Source organism: Anthonomus grandis, chromosome 22 (assembly GCF_022605725.1).
Source record: "Anthonomus grandis grandis chromosome 22, icAntGran1.3, whole genome shotgun sequence".
Taxonomy (NCBI): domain Eukaryota; kingdom Metazoa; phylum Arthropoda; class Insecta; order Coleoptera; family Curculionidae; genus Anthonomus; species Anthonomus grandis.
Window position 1 is genome coordinate 45,525,610 of NC_065567.1, and position 27,500 is coordinate 45,553,109.

The 27,500-nt window shown below is 34.7% G+C and overlaps 1 protein-coding gene across 1 annotated transcript in view; it reads left to right on the forward strand.

Annotated features, from left to right (window-relative positions):
• LOC126748477 (SKI family transcriptional corepressor 1 homolog-B) overlaps positions 1-27,500 on the forward strand; it is a 159,504-nt gene that overhangs the window by 118,832 nt on the left and 13,172 nt on the right. The window contains exon 4 of the mRNA XM_050457728.1: positions 20,910-21,081. Coding sequence (XP_050313685.1) covers positions 20,910-21,081 — 172 coding nt within the window. The remainder of the gene's footprint in view (positions 1-20,909; positions 21,082-27,500) is intronic.

Consider the following 27,500-nt stretch of genomic DNA (forward strand, 5'->3'; position numbering starts at 1 on the left):
TACTTTTAATTACTCTATGATCAACGCTAAAAATACAATCACATTGCATGCACGATGAAAAAACATGCAGATGGAAGCACCAACCATAAAAATCATGCGAGGGATCGTTTTGCCTTTTCGTTCTACCACGATCAGTTTGGGCCACTCTTCTCTATATTACTATTTATATACGTTACATATAAACTGTTATTCCCAAAAATATACATAAAAGTTTTGGAAAAATCGGCTTGTAAATTAAAAATTTGACCTGTTGTTAATTTATAAAAAAAAAAATATTATGTAAATTGTTTGCAAAATATTCTTAGCAAAATCCGAATCTTAATTAGTTAGGTAAATACATCTATTGTGTTCATAAACACGTGCTTCAAAATTGCGTTTTGTTCCTATATAAGAAGATACACAGTGACAATCAAGTTAATAGATACCAGGTTTTAATAAGAGATCAATTTTATTCTATTTAAAACTGTTTTGTTTAACAGTATGGACCCCAGAGTATCATATGCCTTAAACGTTATACGTTTATTATGGTTTTATATTTTTTTTAGATCTTATACGATATTACAGTGTCGTGGGTTAAAGCAAAACATTTTCTCTCAATATCCAGATCGGTTTCATTGATGATTGGATATACATATAAAAAGAGGAATTACAAAGGAGTTTTGTATAAATTAACATCAATAGCACAAAGTGTTCAGCATTAAGTTGATAAGTCAATTGTAATACCTAAGTGATAATATTTGACGCATTCAAATATTATGTTCTTTTGAAATGATAATACAATTGCGTATCATCTGCTTAGACTTTAACTTTACTATTATTTAAGGATTTGAAGGAATGTTACCAGAGTATAGAGATCGTGTTATCGTGAGCTACGTATTACCCAAAATAATGGCAACACCGCTTGGTTGCGGCTTGCAGGCGGCGGAATTTTTCGTTTTTATTTTTTGAACCGGGAGTCAGCAGACCTCACTTTGCTGTGTTACTGCACGTTGCATTAATAATTTTTGAGCGTTATTTTCACTATGGCTGTTTATACCCCTTCCGAAAGAGTTCAACTAATTAAATGGTTTTATGGAGGCAATACAATGGCAGTACAATGTAGAGATTTGTTTTCAGTGACATTTGAGAATAGACCGATTCCTTGTGCAAAAACGGTTTTAAATGTGGTTACAAATTTTGAGACATCTTTTTGCCTTCAAGATTGTAAAAAATGCCACACAAAACGTCACCTGTTGAAGTGGTCTAGGATATAGATCGGCGGGAAGAAATGGTTTGCAGTACCCTAGAACTTGATTCGATACGGTCCACTAGAAGGGTTGGAGAGGAACTGGGAATTTTGTGAAACCATGATGGAAAAGGCAAATGAAAATGAATATTTTTTAAAAAATATTTTGTTTTCTGATGAATCTTCTTTTCCATTACATGGCAAACACAATCCTTCCATTGTTCGTTATTGGTCTCAGGAAAACGAGCACAGAAGTTTTCAGTTTCGTACCCAGTATCCTCAGAAATTGAATGTTTGGGCAGGTATTTTGGGCGACAATATTATAGGGCTATTTTTAATTGATGGCACTTTAAACGCCTAAAAGTACCTTGAGTTGCTGCAAAACCAAGTTCTTCCTGCCATTTAAATCCTACCTGATGTAGACCTGGGATCGGTTTATTTTCAGCAAGATGGCTGTTCTGCCCATAACGCGGCTAGGGTAAAAGAATTTTTAACAAATACTTTTCCTAACAGCCTTATTAGTGGGACTGGCGATATTAATTGGCCTCCTAGATCTCCAGATTTGTCTCTAAATGACTTTTATCTGTGGGGTTACCTTAAGCAGACTATTCACAAGCATGAATTTAGTAGGCCAACAAATTTAGAGGAGTTGCTAAATAAAATTGTCGAAGGTGCCAATTCCATTTTACCTGAAATTCTTTTGGAGGTGCGAAATAGCTTTTACGATAGGTTAAGTTTTTGTTTAGCGAAAGAAGGTGGTTTATTTGAGCCTTTTATTTAAAAAATGATATGTTGTTAAGTTTGTTTATTAGAGTTTTATTTCTGATTTTTTATTATATTTTTATCAGAGTTGATATTTTATTTTTTATTAGAATAACGCTTTAATTTTCATTATGCAAAACACAGCATATTAAACATTTTAGGATTACAATTCCACGAAAGTCAAATGTTTACTAATCCCGTATCTAGAGATGTTGAAAAAGTAACTATTTGTTACAGGAGTACTCGTTACTCATTGATACCCGAAGTAACGAATACCGAATTCAAAAACATATGATTACTTTGATTACTACCTAATACCTATACTCTATACTATTTATACAGCATCAAGCGCAGACCACCGTACGTATGTATGCACGTTTTAAAGTTTTTTCATCAAAACATAATTTCAATTTGGCCAAAGAACACTTGGAAACAGAAGTAGCTTGAATGATAGGTGCAGAACGGCGGGATTTACCACGTGAAACTGAGCATCTACTAGAAAAAGCAGATTCCGAAACGGAACAACAGAAAAATTTAATTTGGGCAGATATTGATAAAATTGCAACTGCGCGAAAAGAAATTGATGCAAAGACAGCAGCTATTTTAGAATGTCGCTCTTATATAGCTGAGGATCTTTTGAACAGAAAAGAAAATCCATTAGCCTGGTGGAAAGCTAGAACGGCAATATATCCTCATCTTTGTAAATTAGCAAAAAAATACTTATGCATAGTAGCAACATCAGTCCCATCTAAAAGGACATTTTCCACCGCAGGACAGATATTGTCAGAAAGTAGAAACAGGCTAAAAGGTGAAAACGTGGAAATGATCATTTTTTTACATAATAACCAACATTTATAACTTTTATTTTTCGAAATGTTATGTTTTGTTGTTTTTTTTATAATAATAAATATTTTTTAAAACAATATATTTTAATTAATAGGTAAACACCAAATCAGCATTTTTATTTTTAATTAAATTTTATTTTTTTTTTATATTTATTATTAATTTTTGTGCATGATTATTGTCAATCGATACCGATAGCGGTATTTTAAATGCAAATACCAATAAAAGTAACACAATCAGTACAGTAATCATAGTAATCAAAGTAACGAATACTTTAAATGATTACTTAATAGTCGAGTAACGATTAGTAACGAGTAATCAAAAGTAACGAAAATCAACATCTCTACCTGTATCCCGTCCTCGGGCCGGCCGGGGCGGTGCTCTGTCGCAGGCACTCGTACACGCGCGACGTTGCAAAATTTCGCCTCTATGCGGTTTCCTATAAGTAACGAACGACAACACGATCTGTATGATAAAAAATAACAATCCCAAGATAGAACCACACCGTGGAACACCGTTTAAAAGTTGAATTTGCTGGGAGAAAATACTGTTACTACTAATTTGTTATCTGTTAGGGAAGTATAAACAAATTAAATATGACCTAAAAAATGCATAGTATCCTAATTTAGCTATTAAGAGTTGGTAGTTAAACATATCAAAAGCTTTAAAATAATTAATTAAGAGGACCAAGACAGTGTTTAGTTTTTAATCGATTCCATAAATTATGTCATTAACAACGTCTACCAAAGCAACAGATGCACTAAACTGTATTGTAAATCCGCACTGACTCTCAGAAGTAATGTTATTCTCGCTGACAAACAAATGCATTTGGTTATATAAAAATTTTTTAAAGATCTTCAAAAAGATATGTACTGATTTTTTATATAATTTGAAGACTATCTAATGCGGACTTTTTTTTACTTTAACTAATGGAATAAAACAAAGTTAGTTACGAAGAATAATTTACTCAAACATGTTTAGTTTAAATTTGGTCACATATTAAATTATTAGCAACCGTTTAGTTAATTATGGGACACCTTATATAGCCTCATCATAATATTACTCAACCAAAAACATACAACTATTCTTATTTTAAACTACAAACCTTATAGGAGTTGTTTAAGTTTATAAGTCAAAAATAATAAACATATAATTTTTTCAAAAATTTATTACAAAGATATAATTGATTAAGGATATTACAATGTTTTAAGGTTTCCTTCTTTATCCTCTTCTATGTTTCTAAGATAAATTTTCTGTCAAAAAGATTAATGCAAAAGGGTATGGGCATATACTGACTCATCAATGACTAGAAATTTCCTTTAATTTTTAACTAAATATTTGTTTAAATCTAATACTCTCGGGAGATTTTTCCCAATCGTGCTCTAAGAGAAGATTATTTTAAATACGCTTGTACCTATGGTAAGCAAAACGCAACTTTCAAATTAAGGTAAATGAAAATAAGAGACCTGATAAAGGCTTTAACTTGTTTCAGTTAATTAAAGAAATTTTTGCATTCAAAATCAAAGAACTATTTAGAGTATTTTTGGAGAAGGCTAGTTACTAGTGGAAAATTTTTGCTGTAACGTTTGAGATGAAGCAGCGAATAAAGCCTGCTAAATCAAAAAGGATTTAATCTCCTTTTTGGCTGCTGGAATATTCTGTATGCAATTTACCTTAATGGATTTGATTTCACACCATCCTTTGTAAATATCTCTCCCTTGTAAATGTCCAAAATATCCAACCCACTTAGGATTTCTGTCCTTGCCTGAGACGATTAAAAACTTCTTGTTCTTTAAGACATTTGAAGTGTTCGTAAATAGTAGGGAAATATATTATGATGTCCATATTAACTCAGCAACTTTCGTTTTGAATGGCTAGAAGAATATGAAGAATATATCTTTATGGTTAATTTTGATCTGATGGAATCACTGACATTTTCAAAATTAATCCAGTATATCTAAAATTGGGTTGGGTTTTCATCGGCAAGTTCATTTAATTTCCTATAATCGATTAACAATGAGCATTAATATATCTAGTTATCTGTTAAACAAAATTTCGTCCAAGAGCATTATTAAAAATACGATTTCCTCAAAAAAAGAAGAATATTAACCTTCCATTTTCAGAAACCAGTATTTTAAGGCGAATAGTATTTTTTAAGGGCGAATAGTATTTTGACTTGCTGTGAAATGTGATTAAATGAATAGAACTTGTATATATAGAAATTCTAGCTACCGTAAAGAAAAGAAGTATTCTGATTGAATGCAAAGTCTAATTTTGCCCTGAAGATAAAATTAAGATTTTTTCTTCTTGCAGTTTTATATTAAGTATTCCAAGGTTTTAAAACTACGATTTTTCTTGTTTTATTTTATTATGTAGTGTGATATGGGATGGATCTCATCCGTAAAGTAAGACTAAAAAACTGACGCATTTTAACATCTGAAAAAAACTGAATTAAAAATTAAGTATATAATTATACGAGTCACCATTAAAGCTAATATTAATAATATTGTAACGAAATTCGGGAACACGCTTTTATTGTCAACGTCAAAAACACTAACCTTACTCGCCTTGACTGTCGTTTAATTGTTTCCAAGGTAAAAACTGACTAAACAATTAAAAACTGAATGAATTGTCATGAAGCGCGTCCTTTTTAAAATTCAATGGAACAGTTTCGAAATATTTAGAATTATCTTCATTGTTTTGCCGAAAGAGACCAATAATTTTAGAAGAATACTGACAGTCAAAGCAAGCAAGTATACAAATTCTAGAAAATTAGAAATACAGGGTAAAGAACTAACCTAAATAACCTAAATTGGGGCCAAAATGGGGCTCTCGAACAAGATGAACTATTTAAAAACTAAACACTATAGATAAAAATAATAAACCAAACGTAAGTAGAACCCTAAAGAAACCCTACGAATCAACTTTAACTACAGAATACTAATAAAAATAGTATAAAAAGTAGGAGAATAATTAACGTATTTACATTTTCGTCCACTTTCGTCCGGGACGATCAAACATGGGACCACCTAAGTCATGATAGGGCGCTAACCGGACGAAGTTTACAATTTTCATCTTCGTTGTCGGATGTCGCTGGATACGGTACACCACGTCGTTGATTCTGGTTGAATGGACCTTCCCAATCCTTCTGGAGCTCTTCTGACTTGCCCTTCGTCCTCCGTGGATTGTATAATCAGACTTTATCCCCAGGATTAAAACCGGTAGAATTTGCCTTTATGTCATAACATGATTTCATTCTGTTACTTTCTAGATGAAGTTTATCCCGTGCTTGTTCGTAAACAATTTGTAAACGCTCTTGTAAATGGTCGACGTTTTCCTCAAGGGTTTCAGACTTATGGGGTCTTCCAGTAATAATGTCCAGAGGTAAACGAAGTTCATCACCGTAGACAACTTTTGCCGGGCTTTTTCTTGTTGACTTGTGGATAGAAGAACGATATGCCAACAGGAATGATTGTATACAGGTATCCCAGTCGGTTTGCTTAGAGTTTACCACCATCCTCAAATAGGTTTCAAATGTGCGGTTAAATCTTTCAATCATTCCATCAGACTGAGGGTGTAGTGGGGTTGTACGGGTCTTATTGATTCCCAGCAACTGGCATACTTGTTGGAATATTTGTGACTCAAAGTTCCTTCCTTGGTCTGAATGTATCTCTCTGGGTACACCAAATCGACAAATCCAGTTCTGGGACAGCACTTCAGCTACTGTCGTTACTTTTTGGTTTGGAATCGGATAAACCTCGGGCCACTTACTAAAGTAATCCATAGCAACAAGAGCATATCGGTTTCTGGAGCTACTAGTAGGAAAGGGTCCTGCTACGTCTATGGCAATTCGTTCAAAGGGTGCACCAACAAGATACTGCATCATTTTTCCTCTTGTCCGGGTTCTTGGGCCCTTGCTTGACGAACACTGCTCACACTGTCGGCACCAGCGTTCAACATCTTGATGAGCCAGTAAATATCTGTTCAGCCAGTAAAACCGTTCTCTCACTTTTGCCAAGGTCTTACTAACTCTAAAATGTCCTCCGCCGACACCGCCATGAACAGCTTCAAGAACTTTCCGAATCCGTTTTCGAGGAAGAGGAAGATTCATCTACGCTCTCTCAGGCTCTTTTTAACAATCCATCTTTTATAACCAATGAATTCCATTGAGACCAATAAGCTTTTAGTTCTAGTGATTTGTCAGAAATATCTTTCCATTCTGGTTTTGAAATTTCTCGAGATTTCAGTTCGTAAATAAGACCAAATACTGGGTCATCACATTGAACTTGGGATAAACTAGCTACATCCCACTCTTTAGAACTGTGAAGGCCAATACGATTACAAGTAAATATCTCTGGATACTGTTTTGATTCCTTTTTAAAACAATGTTGACATGTTTCAATGCAGAGTTTCAATGAGTCTTCTCGATAAAGCATCAGCATTTTGGTGATATTCGCATTTCCTATGTTCTATTGTAAAGTCATACTCTTGTAATCGTTGAAGCCACCTTGCTATTTGTCCTTCGGGGTTTTTAAACTGAAACAGCCATTTCAACGAAGCATGGTCAGTTCTAAGGATAAATCGTTGACCATATAAATATTTATGGAAATGTTCAATAGCTTTTACTGCTGCCAATAGCTCTCGTCTATTGACACAATAGTTTCTTTTTGGTTTTGATAACTTTTTACTGAAATAAGCTTGCTCGCTTGCTCGCCATTTTCATATTTTTGTGATAGAACGGCCCCAATTCCATTATTACTTGCATCGGTATCCAAAATAAAACTTTGTCCAGGAATCAAATATGTTAAAAATAAAGATGTGCATAGTGCTCTTTTTAACCGTTGAAATGCTTCTTTACAGGCTGTTGACCAACTTAATACCATTTTGTCCTCCCTGAGCTTATGTAGAGGCTTTGCAAGATTAGCGAAATTTCTTACAAATCTTCTGTAATAGGTACAAAGTCCCAGAAAGCTTCTTAACTGGTGTTTGTCAGTGGGTGGTGGCCAAGTTTCGAGAATAATTAACGTATTTACATTTTCATAATAATATATTTATGATACATTAACAGCAATAAAGTCAAAACAATATTTCTTATTATAGGATCTATTGTCAAGTTTGATTTATTGCATATCTTATTAAATTTGTGACCTTCAACAGAACTACTTATATCCGCAGTAAGATGAAAAACGGTGATTTGAACAAAGACACCGCTTTCTTCATTGTTCCTAGTAGCTTATCGATAGTCTAAGGATTTGCGAATAATAAATATAAAATGTCAACCAACGCCTTTTAACAGAAGTTTCCGTAGGTTAAAAGTTAAGTTATTTCAGAGAAGCACTTCAGATAGCTGAGAGAGCGACTAGTAAAAATCAAAGTATCTCAATAATTTAAAATTACTAAATCTCAATAGTTTGAAAACTTATCGAGAAGTTTTCATCTGTACTGTAAACGCCGGCTGAAGCATTCAAAGCAGAAACTAATTATTACGTAAATAAATTCATATAACTTTTGGTGATTGTAATAACGCTGTTTCATTACACTTTTTGTATAAAAATTATGGAGTTTAATATAACATCAAACAATATATTCCAACACTGGTTTATGAGGTCACGTTAGTATAAATTATTAATAAAACTACTGCTATTATAGGCAGTTAATAGTTCCGTGATTCAACTAATTTTTATTATTAGGTTGTAACAGTTTTTTCATATCAGTAAGCAATAAGGGGGTTAGACAACTGTGGAGTGTTATTGTATTATTTCACGCATTACGGATAGTTTTTATTTTAATATCTGTCACGCCATCAAAAGGAAAACTTGGTAATTTGCACAAGTAGCAATTATTTTGAATATTTTTACTGTTAAAGTTATTAAGAGGCTAATAAAAAAAACATACCAAAATGTAAATTCATTTCTAGTGTCTTAGATTAGACGATTTCTTAAATATGAAAATTACTATTAACTTAGCTAACATTATTGATTTAAATGACTCTTAGTTATTCTTTTTTATCTTTAGATCTTACTGAGTAAAAAAGTATTAATCCTTTATCACCTTTCTTCTCAATTGCATCCTGCATTTAGCGTGTTATTTAAGTGTTCTTTTCTTCTGCGTGTTGCAGCTCTCTTTCTCTGGTTCTTAAAAAAACAGATAAGATGTGAAACGAAAACTTAACATAACAAAACACTCAATAAAAATATTAGAAACATTTTGAACATATCTATTTTTTTTTTAATTAAACGACCTTAGTTATGTAGCTAATGTTCACATGTTTATTGCCTATTCAGCACTGTCATTCTTCAAAAGTTCAGATGTTCCCACGCAAACTATCAAATCAGCAGATTATACGTAGATTACCGAACTGTATTAACTCTACTTACATAATTATGTAACATTATTTCTGTTTATTGTATAACTGTATTTGTAACATATATTTTTGTACATTATTTCTGTTGTATCTATCTTCGGTAAGTGCCAAGTTTTCCTTTCCGATTCTTTTGGAACCCCTGAGGACTGAGGGGAGTACGTTTCAGATTGTACTTGGATCGGCCAGGGTAATTCCTTGATGTTCAAGAGGCGTGATTCTGACAAGCCTGAAAACTACCGTCCCTCTCTGATGCTCATAAACTCGAAAATCTTTGAAAAATGTTTTGGTATTGAATTAGCAAACATTTTTGAACCAAATCATTTCTTCACATCGTGTCAGTTTGATTTTAGAAATGATATAAGTACTGTTATGGTCATTTTAGACCTAGTTGATTTGGCAGTGTTTTGTTTTGCGATTTGTGTAAGGCATTTGATTGCGTTCCCCATGATATACTCTTGAGAAAACTTTGTAAGTATGGGTTTAGTTCTAACAGCACCAAACTTTTGGCTTCCTACTTAACCAATAGCGATCAGATAGTGAATGTGGGTAGAGTGTGATCAGCACAAAGCAACAAAAATAATGACCAACATTTTCAAAAATATAAAATTGTGAAAATTAACTATTTTTTTTTAAAGTTTTGTAGCCTTTTTACCGTTTGATAAATCAATTAAAACACTTTATACTATAGTCAATTGATTAATAACATACGTTTACTATACTGGAAACGTTTATTGACATTGTATTTATTTTCTACTATTTATTTCAATTTAAAAATCACGCCAACATCCAGACTGGCTTCCTAGCGGCGAGGACTCCTTATATACTAGCTAGACCATTGTTCGCAAAATTCGCAAACTTTCGACGTGTCTATAGAGTCGTCTATACGTCGCGCATGTGCTCATTGCTTGCGCCATCGAGATGATTCCCGAATGAAGAAGAACAACTGATATATTCACGGCGCTTATAGTAAACTCATTTCGTCCCGCATTGATCCCAAACATGGTGGATGTCAATATCGGTAGAAGATCCTACTGCTCTTGCAGTAGGATCTCTGATAGAAATAACAACATACGCTTTTCTTGCGAAAACGACGTTGAACAGCATACCAAAACTTGCACCTCTGTAAACCTGAAACAGACATCTGCATATCTTAAACGTAGTGCCCAGCCCGCTATGCCCTAGGTATGGTCTGGCGGAAGAAATGGCATATCATTTATGGAAGAATGAGAAGGATGGGCTAGGATCTAATAGAGGAACTAAAGGACCTTAGGCCCTATTCACTAGGAGGACAGGTCGCCTCTTTAGAGAGATTGGAGAGGGTAGTCAGCGGTGATGACGGGGATTTAGGGGTTGGCGGAAAGCGACTTTTAGACCTACCCATTAGGCACTGTCCCTCCATCACTTTTTCTACTACTACTATTGTAGGCTAAGTTATCGAGTCCGCAGGCCAGCTAGGGAGTTGTCAGCCTTCCCAGGTTCTCGGAAAGCAGCTTCTCGTTTAGAGGTTACAAAGCGTCCAAAACATCCTTAGTTTGGCTTCTGATGTGACGCCTCATCAATAATAACATAGAAAGTCTACCAGTTTATCTTATTTATTATTATTTATCTTGCTGCCCGACACCTGGAATTACATAAAATCTTGAATTATTTTCTGAACTTCTAGTAGAAATCACATATTTCTGCAGACTGGAAATGCAATTGGAAATCCTTAGACCAACAATGTGCTACAGCATATTCTGCTAAAGAAGTAAAAAACTCCTGCACTTAACAGGTTACGTCATATTGAATATTTTGGCTATCAGAATGATAGGCCATCCATGAATTCATCAATTATCAAATCCAGCTTTAATTGGATTTGCCACAGATCAGCGTCTTACCAGTCGATTAAAATAAATGGCTCTAACTTTACCCCGGGCTTGTCTTCTTTAAAGGACATTGTTGATGACTTCCATAACTTTATGTAGCCGATCCCAGGATATTTGAAGTTCGGTGATTTACCCTTTCGTTTTTTAGGATCTTTAAGCCAAACCTAGTCGCTGATCGCTGGCATCTTAAATGCGAACTTGACTATGAACGACATCCATTTTGCTACGTAGCTCACTAACGTAGTCCTCCCCAGGGTTCGGTTACATCGGTTCCTGGCAGTCAATCAAACTTCAAATCGTCTGCGACCGGAGTTCTCTTCCCATCACTATTCGATTCTATTATAGTTTTTTTAGAAGCAGAGACTATGTTGGCCAAATACCGATTAATAACTTGCATTCCACCAGTTGTCTTCCTTGGTTTATAAGTACAGTGCGATCCCAATACAATGAGTGTTGCTCATTTTCAAAAACTGGTTCCGGGTTATAGTTATGTAACATTTGGCCTTGGCTGCTGATAAGGGGTTTAGTTTTTTTGCGAGCTCTTGATGCAGTATCCTTGCAACTAGATCATGCCGTTCTTTATATTCGTTAGTGCCAAAGTTTGACATCCACCGGCACATGCCGAATGGACTCCGTTGTCTTATCGGGTTACCTACGACAAACTTTAAATAATTTCTTGTTGGCCGCTATGTCGACATACTCTTGTTGAACCTCGTGAACATGTCTTCCATGTAGTGGTTTTCCCATCCAAGCTTGCAATTTTTCTTGCCCGGTGCTATGGTGTATGGGTAGCTCAAGCTGCAAGTGGTGTTGAGTTTGCTTTACATGCGGCACGATCAATGTCTGATATTTCACCTTTTCTTAAGAAAAATGATTGCAAGTTACTAATTTGCTGAATCAGTTGCTTCGCTTTGTCGGCCATTCCTCTTCGTCTCATATGCCGAGATACCGTAGTTCGTTCTACGGCACTGCGCGGATGATTGTTCTAGCCTTTCTTTACAAGTTTTTGGTGTACGTTTTAGTCCATCCTATAATACCAAAAGAGTAAGTTAGTGATTTGACGGCATATGTATTAATAGCTTTAAATAAATTTTTGCTATTAAGACTTGTTTCAAGAAGTTCTTGTAGTGAACTCAGTAGTCAACTCATTCTTTAGTATAGTTCTATGGTCTATTTTTTGCGGTTGCTTCATTCCTAGATGTAGGACTCTTCTTGGTCCATAGCAATAATTATTTGACCGTTCTCTATCTGAAAGTCACCTGTTTATCGTTTACTTTTAATAATGTTCATAGTTCGGCACTTATCCAATCCAAAGGTCATTCAGATTTAGATCAGAACAGATGCTTAAAATAGCTGAAAAATCCTATATCATCATACTTACCTGGCGTAGAGGTTACTATGATCAACAAGGCGGTTCCTCCGGATTGAGGCTCTTCCATTGCACAATTTCCTATATCATCAGATAATTTTTCAACTATTTTAAGCATCTGTTCTAGTTTATTTCATTTCGCCACAAGAATTTTTAAACTATCCATATAAAGTAGATGGTTTACTCTTGTCAGTTCTCTATTATTCTTTTTTAGGCCAAATTCGTACCTAGTTGAAGTGAGTTGGCTAGACAGTGGGTTCATGACAAGGCAGAACCAAAGTGGACTTAAGGAATCTCCCTGGAATATACCCCTACGAATAGGAATCATATTAGTTCCAATGCAGTTACCGTTAGGCACCTGGAGTTTTGTTGATTTTTGCCAAGATGCCATAGTGAATTCTAAAAAGAAAATTATGTGGTTATCTATTTTGTACAATTTAAGTACATTAATAAACCATTGCTGTGGAACTGCATCTAAAGCTTTTCGGTAAGCAATGTATGCTGCGAAAAGGTACTTCTTGTTGTTAAATGCCTAATGGCAAACTACGGAGTCGATAGTTAGCTATTCTTTACACCCTATGGAACCTCTCGTACATCCTGTCTGTTGAGCCGCTATGATGCTATTCTGGTCATAATATAAGTAAAATCCGTTCTCCCATCCAAGATGTAATAATTAGTTTATAGAATGTGGGTAAGCATGTCCCCATCCAACAGATAGGCACAAGGTTGTGCCTTCTTTCCTCTTTGCTGTTGTGGTCAACTATTTTCCGGCGCCATCTTCCAAAATTACGAAGTCACATTGTGCCCTTTTTTTCCGGAAGTATGACGCGTACACTGTAATACCTCTCACCATATAAGACAACTTCGTCATCGTCTATCTTTAGAACTTTCTGCTTAAAGCTTAACTCGAAGCTCCTGGTGTCTATTATGTCGATCCCGAAGATCACATCATCTTCAATCTCAGCCACTATCATAGTATGTGGCTATTAAATGTGGCTTTTGTTTCACCATATTTACTCGACATTTGCTTGATCTCCCATCGCTGTTCGTAAACGCCATTTTGATTACCGAACTTTAGCTGCAGATTTGAGCAGGCACCTGTATTCACTAATACTGGTTGGTATAGTGTTGCAGCGAGGAGACCTAGGCAGTATTTAATGGGGCTTGCTGAATACAGGTTGATGATCGCCCCTTCGCATCGACCTTCTTTAGTTTCCGTATTGGGTAAAGTAGCTTTAGAGATTATATAATCTTTTAGAGATTGTCTTCTTGTGAGAGCTGCTTTGCTACATTTCCAACACTCCAACTTCCGGTTTTAGGGGCTATGTCCGCCAGTAGCCTCCCTAATGATCAACTTGGTCGATTCTTCAAAATCGTCCTCTCCTGGAATCACTTGCTGGACATAAGCCTGGCACTTACTCGTGTTTTTGGCTGTTTCAAATTCAAAGGTCCGTGTTGGTGCATATAAAAGCTTAGGTGGATGTGCTAGTAGTAAGGCCTGCCTCATTTTATCATCATGGAGTCCATCTTTGCAGAATTTTCAGCAACTTATTTTTCAGACCTTGCAACATTTGACCAAAATCGCTTGCACCAGTAAAAACAAAGTTACTTGGGTCATCGCCTTTTTTAAGTAATGTGTCACGTAGCCGCCCCTGCAAGTTCGTTTTTTTGCTGTCGTATAGCAGTCCCTTTCCTCCAGCTCCCTTTTCATCTTAGTAATATTTAGGTCCTCTAGCTTTGCTATTTTCACACACTAATAGTCCGATTTATTTCAGTTCAATATTATTTATTTTTTCACCAATGTTTCTTGACATTTTAATCAGTTTTGTTTGATCTTGGAATCAGTTAAAGGTAAACGGTCAAACGCCAGTCAGATGAAAGTTTTGTAATTTGTCATTAAGAATTAAAAATGTTATGAATCTGTCAAAATATTAGTAATAATATTTAATAGTCTTTCATAATAATGTCGGTAAAAATATTATTATGAAAATGTAAAAAAACGTTAATTATTCTCCTAGTTTTTGTACAATTTTATTAATATTCTGTAGTTAAAGTTGATTCGTAGGATTTCTTTAGGGTTCTACTTACGTTTGGTTTATTATTTTTATCTATAGTGTTTAGTTTTTAAGTAGTTCATCTTGTTCGAGAGCTCCATTTTGGCCCCAATTTAGGTTATTTAGGTTATATTATTGTAAATCCCTGTAATTTTAATTTTCTAGAATTTGTATACTTGCTTGCTTTGACTGTCAGTATTCTCCTAAAATTATTGGTCTCTTTGGGCAAAAACAACGAAGATAATTCTAAATATTTCAAAACTGTTCCATCGGGTTTTAAAACGGACGCGCTTCGTAACAATTCATTCAGTTTTAATTGTTTAGTCAGTTTTTACCTTGGAAACAATTAAACGACAGTCAAGGCGAGTTAGGTTAGTGTTTTTGACGTTGACAATAAAAGTGTGTTGCTGAATTTCGTTACAATTGGTGTCAGAAGTAAAGGATATTTGGAAGCTCATTTTAGTGGATGCCTTTAACAAGAAGTCAGGCCAAGATGGAGACCGAGAAATTGATGGAGCTGCTATTAAAGAAGTTTGACGAGCAAAAAGTAGAACAAGAAAAACGAGACCGTAAACAGAAGGAAGAACAAGAACAACGAGACCGCAAACAAGAAGAACGAGATCGCAAAACAGAGGGAAGAACAAGAAGAGCGAGACAAGAAATAGGAAGATTTACTAAAGACAATTAAATTTGACCTAAAGAAAGAAAATGAAGACCTGATTCGAACCATGAAAGATGACTTACTTAATTTAAAAGATAATCTTAAAAAGGAGCAGGAGGAACGAGACAGAAAACAAGAGGAACGAGTTTTACAACTTAAAGAAGATCTGGAGAAGAATCAGAAACAATTAATGACTAACTTTGAAGCAACAGTAGAAGAAGAATTGGGGCAAGTACAAAAAAAGACCCAAGAACCAGAGATGAAAGTAAAACGGACTCCTCGGACATCCCGATCCTAGAATGCAAATAAAGAAGCATGGAGTAGCTATTTGAATCAATTTGAGGCCGCTGCTAGGGGAAATCGCTGGGATAACGAAGAAAAGGCAATCAATCTTAAGCTAAGCCTTAGAGAAGAAGCTATAGAAATATTAAGAATGGTACCATCTGAGGATCAGCTCAATTTCGACGTACTGGTGCGTACCTTAGAGATGAGCTACGGTGAAGCTCATCTACAACAAGTGTACCAGGCTCAATTGAAATCTAGAAGACAACAACCCGAGGAAGGACTCCAACAGTTTGAGGCCGATGTTGCTCGATTAGTAAATCTGGCTTACCCTTCAGCACCAACAGAGTTCCGAGAACTAATTTCTATAAATTGTTTTATTGGCGGAGTTCGAGATCCAGATACTAACCATGCTCTAAGGATGGCTCATCATAAAAGTATATCAGAAGCTTTGGCCCATGGACTAGAGTATGAGGCAGCTTTTCAAGCAACTAGAAGACAGACACGAATAAGACAAATCAGAACTTCGGAAACTGATCTCGAAGACCGCCTAAAGAAGATTGAATCATTATTAGCGAGGAAACCTAAAAGACCATTGCAATGCTGGAATTGCAATGAGGAGGGCCACCTTAAACGTCAATGCCCCAAGCCTTTAAGAGATCCAAGGAACCAGGAAAACTGTAACTAGTCAGCTTTATGGGGTGCAAGCTGGCTGGGTGCTACCAAGCCCCACGTATAAGACTAAACCAGCTGCCACATCCTGGAGAGAGCTTGGTAGTACCGGGAAAAATATGCGGCCGTGAATGTGAGATGCTAGTGGATACAGGATCAAGCCATACTATCGTGAAGCCGAACATCGTAGCACACTGTAGGCTTTCAGCACCACCCAATTTAATTCTGGAGTCTGCAAATGGAAAAAGGATCCCGATTCTTGGATTGCATGAAGCTACAGTCACCATTGGCTTAACAACATTCCAACAGCCAGTACTAGTGGCAGAAATCATGGATGATGTCATATTAGGATTAGATGTTATGAATGCTCAGCAGTTTAAAATGGATGTGTATAGCCGGATATTGACGACGAGAAATGAAGAGATTTTTATGCACCGCCTATATAAAGATAAAGTAAATACCAGAGTCGTTAAGTTATTCAAGGATGTTACTATACCAGGAAATTCAGAGGTGGTGGTTAATGCTACAACTGGAGGAAAAGAGGGAGAAACTGTTTTGATTGAGCCCATGGAAAACTGCAAACTATATGGTCAAGGAATTTTTCCAGCCAAGACGTTCTCTACGCCAAGAAATCGACTGTTTTGGTTCGAATGGTAAATTTAAAAGGATATGATCAACACCTGAAATCAGAAGAGAACATTGGCGTATGCTCTAAAGTAGTGGCAGTCATGAAAAATACTGATAGAAGTCGTTATTTAAACAGACCTTTTCCTCTATGTTTACAAAACCTATTTGAAGAATCTTCTGCCAATTTAACCATAGACCAGTGTAGTAAATTGCGACGTCTTCTTGAAGAAAATCAAGATGTGTTTTCCTTGCAAGATATTAATAACCTGGAAAGAACTGATTTGGTGCAGCATCGAATTAACACTAGAGACAATGCTTCGATTAAACAAGCACCTCGAAGAATTCCGATAGCTAAACAAGGAGAAGTTTCCTCAATGCTTCAAAAAATGAGGACACAAGGAGTGATAGAACCTTCTCAGAGTCCTAAAAAATATTGCTTATTTCAAAAAGAAGTTCGATACCTTGGCCATGTAATATCAGAAAAAGGTGTCAAGACTGATCCAGATAAAGTAGAGGCAAGCGAAAATTGGCCACGACCCACTGACAAACACCAGTTAAGAAGCTTTCTGGGCCTTTGTACCTATTACAGAAGATTCGTAAGAAATTTCGCTAATCTTGCAAAGCCTCTACATAAGCTTACGGAGGACAAAATGGTATTTAGGTCAACAGACTGTGAAGAATCATTTCAAAGGTTAAAAAGAGCACTATGCACATCTCCAATTTTAACATATCCGATTCCTGGACAAACTTTTATTTTGGATACCGATGCAAGTAATGTTTGGAATTGGGGCCGTTCTATCACAAAAATATGAAGATGGCGAGCAAGTGATAGCTTATTTCAGTAAAACGTTATCAAAACCAGAAAAAACTATTGTGTCACCAGACGAGAGCTATTGGCAGCAGGAAAAGCTATTGAACATTTCTATAAATATTTGTATGGTCAACGATTTATCCTTAGCCATTTCAACGAAGCATGGTCAGTTCATGCTTCGTTGAAATGGCTGTTTCAGTTTAAAAACCCCGAAGGACAAATAGCAAGGTGGCTTCAACGATTACAAGAGTATGACTTTACAATAGAACATAGGAAAGGCGAATATCACCAAAATGCCGATGCTTTATCGAGAAGACCCTGTATTGAAACATGTCAACATTGTTTTAAAAAGGAATCAAAACAGCATCCAGAGATATTTACTTGTAATCGGATTGGCCTTCACAGTTCTAAAGAGTGGGGTGTAGCTAGTTTAATCCAAGATCAGTGTGATGACCCAGTATTTGGTCTTATTTACGAACTGAAATCTCGAGAAATTTCAAAACCAGAATGGAAAGATATTTCTGACAAATATCCAGAACTAAAAGCTTATTGGTCTCAATGGAATTCATTGGTTTTAAAAGATGGATTGTTAAAAAGAGTCTGGGAGAGCGTAGATGGAAAAGAAAAGACGTATCTGACAGTCCTTCCTCGAAAACGGATTCCGGAAGTTCTTGAAGCTGTTCATGGCGGTGTCGGCGGACATTTTGGAGTAAGTAAGACCTTGGCAAAAGTTAGAGAACGGTTTTACTGGCTGAACAGTCATCAAGATGTTGAACGCTGGTGCCGACAGTGTGAGCAGTGTTCGTCAAGCAAGAGCCCAAGAACCCAGACAAGAGGAAAGATGATGCAGTATCTTGTTGGTGCACCTTTTGAACGAATTGTCGTAAACGTAGCAGGACCCTTTCCTACTAGTAGCTCCGAAAACCGATATGCTCTTGTTGCTACGGATTACTTTAGTAAGTGGCCCGAGGTTTATCCCATTCCAAACCAAGAAGCACCGACAGTAGCTGAAGTGCTGTTCCAGAACTGGATTTGTCGATTTGGTGTACCCAGAGAGATGCATTCAGACCAAGGAAGAAACTTTGAGTCACAAATATTCCAACAAGTATGCCAGTTACTGGGAATCAATAAGACCCGTACAACCCCACTACACCGTCAGTCTGATGGAATGGTTGAAAGATTTAACCGCACATTTGAAACTTATTTGAGGATGGTGGTAAACTCTAAGCAAACTGACTGGGATACCTGTATACAACCATTTCTATTGGCATATCGTTCTTCTATCCACAAGTCAACTGGAAAAAGCCCGGCAAAAGTCGTCTACGGTGATGAACTTCGTTTACCTTTGGACATTATTACTGGAAGACCCCACAAGTCTAAAACCCTTGAGGAGTACGTCGACCATTTACAAGAGCGTTTACAAATTGTTCACGAACAAGCACGGGATGAACTTCATCTAGAAAGTAACAGAATTAAATCACGTTATGACATAAAGGCAAATTCTACCGGTTTTAATCCTGGGGATAAAGTCTGGTTATACAATCCACGGAGGATGAAGGGCAAGTCACCAAAACTTTAGAAGGATTGGGAAGGTCCATTCAATGTGGTCACCAGAATCAACGACGTGGTGTACCGTAGCCAGCGACATCCGACAACGAAGATGAAAATTGTAAACATCGTCCGGCTGGCGCCCTATCATGACTTAGGTGGTCCCATGTTTGATCGGGACGATCAAACTTGAGAGGAGAGCAGTATTATGAAAATGTAAAAAAACGTTGATTATTCTCCTAGGTTTTGTACAATTTTATTAGTATTCTGTAGTTAAAGTTGATTCGTAGGGTTTCTTTAGGGTTATACTTACGTTTGTTTTATTATTTCTATCTATAGTGTTTAGTTTTTAAGTAGTTTATCTTGTTCGAGAGCCCCATTTTGGCCCCAATTTAGGTTATTTAGGTTAAATTATTGTAAATCCCCGTAGTTCTAATTTTCTAGAATTTGGATACTTGCTTGCTTTGACTGTCAGTATTCTCTTAAAATTATTGGTCTCTTTGGGCAAAAACAATGAAGATAATTGTAAATATTTCGAAACTGTTCCATCAGGTTTTAAAAGGACGCGCTTCGTAACAATTCATTCAGTTTTAATTGTTTAGTCAGTTTTTACCTTGGAAACAATTAAACGACAGTCAAGGCGAGTTAGGTTAGTGTTTTTGACGTTGACAATAAAAGTGTGTTCCCGAATTTCGTTACAATATAAATTTTATAAAAAAAAACTTATATTTTAACTGGTACCATATAGTTTATTACATATGGACGAAGGTAAATCACTAACAAATATTGCTACAATATATTATTTGGTATTTACATATTTTTGCCTTTTTATTGAAATGATTGAAATTTAAAAAAAATTCTTACCAGGAACCTGCTTTTGTTTGAAATGTCACTTGTATCAACTTTTCCAAGTAAGATGGCCGACATGTGATTCCAATCCTCGGCATACATATGCCCGTACTAGTCAGTTTCTTATTTAAATATTGACAACTCTCGTTTCTTAGGATAATTAAGTATACTTTAATTCATTAAAAAAAAATTAAAAAGGTCGTAATTATTTTTCGATGATAACTCTACCACCAACGTCAAAATCCCCATATTTATCTTGTACATCCTGGCTCTTGGGACTGCTTTGGTTTGACGTGAACTATGTTTTTAAACAATTGATAACAGTTATTTTATTATACCGGTGCCTGAGCCAAAGTCCCAAACCCAAAAAGAAAATATAACCTCATTTTTATATGTCACATGTCACTACGTTGCCACATGTATTATTTATCCAAATATTATACCGAATATGTGTTTGTCAATAACATGTATAGTGTGTGTAAAACGTTTCAATATTTTAGTTTTTTTTCCTTTTTTTCGTTTCGAAATGTTAATTTGGTAAATAAAAATATATATTTAGAAAACACTAAAATTAACAATTACTTTTTTTGTTGGATAATAAATATTGGTATTTGTAAATATTGATGTTAAGGATACAGGAAATATTATGTTAAGGATACAGAAGAAATATATATCGTCTCCCATTTAAACTTGTAGGTAATCGTGGTGATCAGCAAAGATAGGCCGGTTTAGCCGCAAAGTGTATACCCGTATACACGGTTCCCAAACTGCAAAGTGTGGGTATATAAAGTCTCCTGATCCACCAGTTTTTCTACTGCAACATGCGTATAATATGTTTAATACATAAATTAAAGTTGAAAAGTTATGTTTCCAGCTTCTTTTCTTAAATGTTATTACTGTTAACTTAGCCAGCAGAAAGATGTTGCAATATTTTATTATCTAAGTATTTAGAGTTTTAAAATTCTTATAATTTATAGGGCTTTGAGTCTCCAACCAGTCCTACCACGTCACTGTTATCGCAAAGTGGGGACGAAGTTCCGACCTCTACAAAGCTGTGGAGTTTTACAAAATTGCAATTTGACGGAATAGAAAGATCAACATTTCTATCTAGACCAGATCTTCACAGGCGGTTTATAATTGAATCATCAGGTTAGTATTTATCTATAAGTCTTGTTAGTAAACTAATAAAATACACTGTTTTTACTTTTAAGCTCTTTAAATTTATAAAACTTTCACCCAACTGTTTGCCTTTAAATTATTTTCAATATAGACAATATTATTAAAAATTTCACGAAGTTTGGTCCCTTTTAAATACCCATATATGGGTATAGCATCATTTAGATATGCTTGCAATATTTTACATTGTTTTGGCTGATAGGACCAATAATTTAAAGACAACACCTAAACCTTCAAGTAAGCAAGTACACAAAATCTAGAACATTTCAATTAAAGGGATTTAAAATAAAGTAACCTAAAATAAAAGCCCTTAAACAAGGTGATAATTATATGTGTATATTTATGGTGAGATGTGTTGTTTGCTGACTGATTTACCACCATTTTGTTCTCCTGTGGACTGTAGTGAACTGTAAACAAAGGACCAGAAAGCTTTTTAACTGACGTTTTAAAGCCGTTGCTCCCATTGTCCTGTCTTGGTCAACCTTTCACCCGAAATGTTGATCAAATATATTTCCTATTATAACGAAATCATCCAAATAAACTAGGCATGCTTCCTAAGGATCTTCCAGCGTTCCAACACCATTGTGAACCTAATACCGATCGTCACGATTTGACAATCCCCTAGTTAAATCTTGATTGGGGATAGCTGTCATACTTGCTAATTTTAGAAGCCAATACAAAATCTGCTAGATCTATCCTTTTTATTTAATAATGCAAATAGAGGTGTCCAAGGGCCCTGGGGTAGTTCTCGTTCTGACATTATTCATTGTAGAATTAAAGAAAGTTCCTTTTATTGAGCTATCGAAATTCTTCGAGATGCTTGTTTTGTTGGGGCATTTTCTCCAGTATTAATTCAGTGCTGCACGAAATCAGTACTAAATCATTATCGTGTAATAAAAAATACATCTTGATTTTCGACATTAAGTTTCTCAAATTACTAGATGATTATTCAAAAATTTTTGTAAACAGCCAAATAAAGGTATGAAAAAACTCCAATTTTCTCTCCTTGTCTTAGGTGTTGGTCATATTCTTTAATATATAATTTCTTCATTCGAATCAAAACAACCCGATGATCGGTTATTAGTAAGATTTATGATTTAATACAATATATATAGCCGACCCTGGTAGCATCGCGGGCAAAGTGTTCACGATGCGATCGTGTGGTCTCAGGTTCGAATCCTGGCATAAGCATGGTTGTTTGTGTTTTTCTTATAACAACAAAACACACGTGGTTCGGAATCCACGTTAAACTGTAGGTCCATAATAAACAACAAGATTGAACGGCCGTCGAAATACGCTGCGAGTCCTTTGTTATGAAGAAAAGAAAACAATATACATTACAAAAGATATTAGAATTTAGTATATTGATGCGGATTGTTAATTTGCGCGGGTAGTTAATAATAACATACCACAAAATGTAAATTATAACAGATCACCAAACAAAATAGGCGGACTGAGCGGAATCGAATAAGAAACACTTTGACCAATTTTCAACTCAGTCTGATGCGAGGTTTTTTTCTCTATGCGTATTTTTTTAAGTTGCGAAAAGAAACCAATCACAAGAGCGGATTAGACGTAGGAAAACCGCCAACTAAGCACGAGTATGCCGCCTTAATAGACCTACCTTTCAAATATGAACAGATATTTCGCGTATGCTTTCTCCACTCTAACAAGGGATCCAGTATTTTTGTCATAGCTATCAATTTTGTATTAAAATCTAAATGTCTATTAAAAAATATTTTATAAGTGAGTTCACATTGAGTATTATGCATAAAAACGCTGCATGTGGAACGAAACGATCAAATGTTAAAAGGACCTAGTCGGGGGCTATACTTGACTTCCAGCTTAAAACTTTTGCAATAGATGACGCCACTAACGTGTTATTTTTGAATCGTAATTAACGGCTTAATTTTAGATAAGGCTGTTATTTAATTTAATTTTTAGTTTCTAGAGATCCGCGTGCTGTTTTGAAATGTGTAAATATACTATAGCAATTTGAAAAATTAGAAATATATTTGTCTTTGATATAGTTAAAGTATTAGTAGAAGTAAACTAGAAAAATATTTGAAAATGATTTTTTTCTGAATTCAAAAATTATGAAAGGTTTATATATTCTAAACAGAGTGGTCTTCGTGTAGATACCTATACGGGATGTGACAGAATAAGATGCTAATTGCCTTAATGGTGTTAATAGATGATTTTAATGTCTTAGATGGTTTTAAGAAGGAAAGTTCAAATAAAGCTATGTCCTAAACTCGGTAACTTTTGAGCTACAGAATATTGAAGGCTGTCATATTTACAACCAAATTTGGGAGACTCGGTATGAAATTTTTATAAACTATTTAATATCAAAGTACCGCCAGACTTCTTTTATTAGAGTTGTTATACTGCAATGGTATAATAATGTACATATGTTGATAAAATAAATAAATTTAATTTTTTTTTTACTAATTAAAAAAAGAGGCATTTATTTCCAACAGGTTTGTTACCCAATTACAGGAAAGAATAAAAGAAAAAAAAATATTAAAAAAATATTTACCAAAATAAGTATAAAAATTAAAAATCAAAATGCTTAACATTCTATGCACTTAAACAGACTATCTATATACATACTAGAAAGACTTTGCATCACCTATTTACTTAATACCTTCTATAATGGACATTAAACTGTCAAGAAAAATATCGAACCGTTCATGTAAATTATTATTAATATAATTCTGACACATTATATTAATAGGGGATTTAAACAAAATATTAGTCCTAGCGGGATTTACATAAAATAATCTAAAATGCCTAGAGTTTATTCTTGGTACCCGAAAATTTCATCCAGCCAAAAGAGTGGGACAGTCAATCTTGTTATGAATAAGGTTATATAAGAATTTTATGGAAAGAATTTCTCTTCTTTTTGCTAAGGGTATAATATTAAATTTATTTAAGTATAATTGACTATCCAAACGTCTGGCTGGGAAGACACCTTCCTCTCTAAACCAGAGATACTTCATAAACTTACGCTGAATGCGCTCAATATCATCTATCAGGTAGCTATAAATTGGATACCAAATTAGAGATCCGTATTCTATTTTTGAGCGTATGTAAGTGAAAAAAAGTAGTTTTAAAGTATTAATATTTTCAAAGTACCGACAGTTTCGATAAACAAAACCCAACAATTTGGCAGAGTCAGAAACTATTTTTGCTATATGCTTAGCGAAACTTAATTTTGCATCATAAGTAATTCCCAGATCAATCGCCTCATCCACTCTGGCCAACACAACATTATTTGATCTATAGTCAAAATTGATTGGCAACAGTTTTCTCGAAAATGAGAGAATACCAATTCTCTACTTTGTTAAGATTTACCTGAAGGAATTCGCAATCATCTTCAGTATCTATTTTTGTGAACAATTTTATATCATCCGCAAACAGTAAATTGGCAAGATCGTTTATAAATAATAAAAAGAGAAGCGGGCTCAAGTTAGATCCTTGCGGAACTCCCGAGCACACTTCATATATAGGAGACTTAAAGCCTTCATATTCAACAAACTGTTTACGACCTCGTAAGTAAGATTTTATCAAAACAACTAAATCCGTAGAAAAACCAAAAAAGTTAGTTTTAGCTTATGAAGAAGTACAAAGTGGTCAATTTGGTCAAAAGCTTTGCAGAAATCAAGGTATATTACATCAACCTGACCTCTATTATCCAAATGCTGACACAGATACTCATTTAGGCAAGCCAGGTTTATTGTACAGGAGCAATTTTTGATGAAACCAAATTGATTATGTGCTATGTCTAATTTGACATGGGCATATATTCTATGATAAAGAACTATTTCAAAAAGTTTGGAGAAATTACATAAGATCGATATAGCTCTGTCATTTTGAATGTCGTGCTTCGGTCCCTTTTTGAGTATCGGGAATATTCTTGCAGTCTTCCATTTATCGGGAAATACTGTTGAAGACAAGATAAGATTAAAAATGTGGGCAATAGGCCCTGATAAAGCGCGAATACAATCTTTAACGAAAAGACTTAGTACTCCATCGGTACCGGAGTTCAACTTACTTTTTAGTTTATTAGAGGCGGTGACAATTTCATCTTTCGAAAAATTATAAGAGCAATTTAGAGAGTTGTTAATAGTCTGGCTCGATTCAATACCAACATTAATACTAGATGGGTCCGACTCAATATATACGCTTTGAAAGAAAGTTCCAAATGCATCAACAATTTGATGTGGATCTTTTATTGTACGATCCTGAAACAGCATTACTCCGGGAATACGTGAAATTCCTTTCTTATTCTGCACATAGTTCCAAAAATCGGAGTCTACATTAAATCGATTTTCAGCTGTTTTTTTCGAACTAATAAATTTCGACTAATAAATTGATGATGCAAAAACGTTTTTATTTTTTTCTGCGGTATGTTGTTTCCGCATGTTGAAGGAAAACGAGACAAATTTGTCCTAAAATGAATAGGGATTTTAGTTTAGAGTTTACTTAGCTCTATTTTAACTTTTCTTTCTCAAATCACCAAGGATTAACACCCTTAAGGATCTGCATCTATTTCTGCCACACGCTGTAAATATCTGGTTGTTATTCTTCAATACAGGATTGAATTGCGAATGTTTTATTAAAGATGTTTGGATTTTTATATGTTTTGTATTGTTTAACATTTGCTACAGGTTTTGGTGTTTTTTCATCATATGAGGGATTTATTTATTCGTCCTTGATAATTTTTTAAGCAAACTATTTTAAAAGCCTAAAATTTGGTTTCGGTTACGTAAATCAGTAAAAAAGCAATAAAAGTTTTGTTTAAAAATAATAAAAAGTACACTTTTTTTTATATATTTAAAAATATTAAACTGTTGAGCCATTTTTATGCGAGCCAAGGCATTAAGTAAACTAAATTTTTATGACGTAAGAATGAGTTTCAATTTTTCAGATTATGCTATAATATGACTTGAATATTAACATTTTTTCATATACCTCACGTTTTAATTTGGATTTGCCTCAGTTTTAATTGGAAAATAAAAAATTCTCTTGTTTTCTTTTTTTTCTGACATTGTTCTTTTAGTCGTTTTTTTATTTTATTTTTTTCTTTTGACATTATTTAAAGCCGTAGATCGAAATAAATCACAGGTTTTCGTGGGCACCAAAAATTTAATAAAATTTGTGAAGATACACTTCTAGCTTTAGTTGTACCAACGGCTTTTTATTTATGCAAAAATAACAAAACCACCTTCAATCCAAAATTTATAAACTAATAAAACCAATCTTTTCATTAAAGTCGTATTGAGCAATTTAAGCGCTTAATCGAATTGAACACCCTGTATAATTATAGTTCAAGCCGTCAACAATAATCTATTTTGTTAGCGGAATATTTTCTGTGCTCTATAATTAACATGTACAAATCTATAAAACTCCTATAAGACGTATGGCCCTCTTCTGGATGGAATCAAGCACTTTAAATGTGTGGTTGGGTGCAGAGCTCCATATGTAAGAGAGTAATACTCAGAGATGCACGAATCTAAGCTTTGTAAAGCATTAAAAGCTATTTTGGTCTATACAGCCTTTTCATTTTAAAGACAGACCCCAGTTTTTGAGAAGCTGCTTTAGCTATTTCCGCTACACAGTCACAGTCCACAGTCCACACCTAACGAGCCAACTGACGAAGGCAGCGGCAAAGTAAGCCCGGGCATAGTAACGTTTGGGGCGGCAGAGGCCACCTTCTTTGTAAATACAGCAGGTGGTTGTCATCTGAAGAAATGAGAAATGACAATTCATCTTGAAGAAAGAAACCAATGTACTATTGTCAGCAAAGCTGTAATTTTTTTTTAAATTATATATTTCTTTTTTTTTTAATTTCTTAAATTTATTCAATCAAATAATCAAACAAATAAATCAAATAATCAAATAACATTTAAAAATTTAGGCCACCTATATAAGTTATTGCACTTAGATTACAGGCAATATGTATGTGCAAAAGTCAAAGGTTAAATTAGATTCTTATGATACTAGAATATAGAATAAAATCAATAATTTAGGTCGCATATATTTACTAAAAATAAACAGATATGGCGGATTATATTCTCGGACTCAGAAATTATTCAAAAGCATAGAGTTAGAATTTCATTAGTTACATAGCACAAGGCATTTTTTATAGTTGCTGTAGATGAGAGGCTTACATTTTTTGGCAAATGTATCATATTTAGTGATATTTTTCATGTCAATTGGCAAGGAATTGCATATTCTAGGAGCTAAGCTTGTAAGAAATATTTGGTTACCATCCTTTCTATAAAAAGGAACATCAAATTCTGGTTGCATACTTGCCTAGTTTGGTATATATGATCATTTTTTTTGGTAAGTTCTTGTTATATAACAGAAAAAGACAAATGTTATAA